At 42.3% G+C, this 1,978-nt stretch overlaps 1 protein-coding gene across 1 annotated transcript; it reads left to right on the top strand.

Moving 5' to 3' along the window:
* The first annotated feature begins 725 nt into the window (after positions 1-725).
* Positions 726-1,493, top strand: LOC124967921 (olfactory receptor 7G2-like). The gene has a single exon (XM_047530356.1). The coding sequence runs from the start codon at positions 729-731 to the stop codon at positions 1,491-1,493; it is 765 nt and encodes a 254-aa protein (XP_047386312.1). The 5' UTR covers positions 726-728.
* Positions 1,494-1,978: the final 485 nt, after the last annotated feature.

Raw genomic sequence — 1,978 nt, 5'->3', positions numbered from 1 at the left:
AAAGAAATGTCACTTTGAGGACTGCAGGTGCTGAGCAAGTGCTGGCTGATGTTGATCTGTCCCTTTCCCATCATTGCCACAAGTCTGTGAAGTTTAGGAAAGGTCCTGTGATAGTGATGAGGACCTTGGGGCTATTGAAAGATGTTAGGATTTTTTCCTATTTACAAAACAGGTGCCTGAATCAGATTTCATTCAGAGTGTGGGCCTAAGAATTAATTGTGCTGAATGAGTGTGTCCAAGAATGAAGGTGGGAGAGAGATTGAAAGGAAGGGTAGATAATCAGAGGGAAGGATTTCATTATTCATGTAGGTTCAAAATACACAAGAGAGTTTTTCTTGAACACAAGTTCTCATATGTGTTCACGTGTGGAGGAGTTTGTGAAATGACTGATTGCTGGACTGTGTCCCTGGAGCTTGTTGTCAGTAGGTATGGAGTGGGGTCTAGGTATCAGCATTTCTAACAAGTTCCCAGGGGATATGGCTTTTGTTCAGAACTGAGGAGCCTTAGCTTTTATTGTGATGTAACTTTTCTTTTACATTAGATTCATCATTAGCACAAAACCCAGAAACCAAACAGCTGTTTCTGAATTTCTGCTCCTGGAACTGACAGAGGACCCAGCATTGCAGCTGCTTCTCTTCAGCCTCTTTCTGTCCATGTACCTGGTCACAGTGCTTGGGAACCTGCTCATCATCCTGGCCATCAGGTCTGACACCCACCTCCACACACCCATGTACTTCTTCCTCTCCAACCTGTCCTTCACAGACATCTGTATAAGCACAAGCACAATCCCAAAGATGCTGCTGAACATCCAAGCACAGAGTCAGAGCATCTCCTACATAGGTTGCCTCTCCCAGGTCTACTTTCTCATGGCTTTTCTTGTCCTGGAAAATTGTCTCCTCACAGCAATGGCCTATGACCGCTATGTGGCCATTTGTCACCCACTGATGTACCCCATCATCATGAATCCTTCCTTCTGTGTCCTGCTAGTTCTGGTTTCTTTGTTCATTAGTGGTGTAAATAGCCTGCTCCACACTCTGATGGTGCTGCAGCTGTCCTTCTGCACACACTTGGAGATACCTGACTTCTTCTGTGAACTTTCTCAAGTCATTAAATCTGCCTGTTCTGATACCCTCATCAATAATATTTTGATTTACATTTCCTCTGTGATACTGGGTGGTAGTGCTCTGTTTGGGATTATTTTTTCTTATTCTCTCATTGTCTGTTCTCTTTTGAGATTGCCTGCAGGTGGAAGAAAATATAAAGCCTTTTCCACCTGTGGATCTCATCTCTTAGTTGTTTCCTTGTTCTACGGGACAGCTTTTGGGGTGTATATTAGCTCCTCCGTTACTGAGTCTTCCAGGAAGACTGCAGTGGCTTCATTGATGTACTCTGTGGTCCCTCAAATACTGAACCCCTTTATCTATAGCCTGAGGAATGAAGATATGAAGATGGCTCTGGGGAAAATATTTGGAAGAATATCATTTTTAAGGTGATTTTCATCATAATTAAGCCAAGTTTCTGGAATATGTCTAAATGACCATTTAGCACTCTCATAAAACTTTTAAGTTTTTCTCTGTGAGTTAAACCATTTTTGTAAGGGGGAAGGCTTCCATTTTTTTGTGGGCACTCTTAGGTATAAAAAATAATTAAAAAAACAACTGTGGAAGAGAAAATCAAAAAAGTCAAGGTTAAGGGTCATCACTTTCCAAAAAGGAGAAAACACTGTTCCTAAAACGGTATGATCTCTCACATATAGATTTAAACAATGGAATTCTGACCGGTGAATGTAGGAGACTGTCAATTGGGCAGGAGCTGGTGCTGGGGCACAAGTAAAAGTGTTCAGCACCACCATCTGTGGACAGCTTCAGAAGAGGTTCTGTGTGCACAGAGCACATGTGGAGGTGAGTATCCGAGGATTATATGCTACTACATGTTCAATGGTATCCTCTCAAAACTGCTAAATATGAATGTGTGGGCA

The sequence above is a fragment of the Sciurus carolinensis genome, chromosome 17, assembly GCF_902686445.1.
Source record: "Sciurus carolinensis chromosome 17, mSciCar1.2, whole genome shotgun sequence".
NCBI classification, from domain to species: Eukaryota; Metazoa; Chordata; class Mammalia; order Rodentia; family Sciuridae; genus Sciurus; species Sciurus carolinensis.
The sequence above is the reverse complement of the archived record's forward strand: the minus strand, read 5'-3'. Positions and strand labels throughout refer to the sequence as shown.

What these genes read in the sequence shown, in the direction of transcription:
- LOC124967921 (XM_047530356.1), top strand. Translation starts at nt 729, where the DNA reads ATGTACTTCTTCCTCTCCAACCTGTCCTTCACAGACATCTGTATAAGC.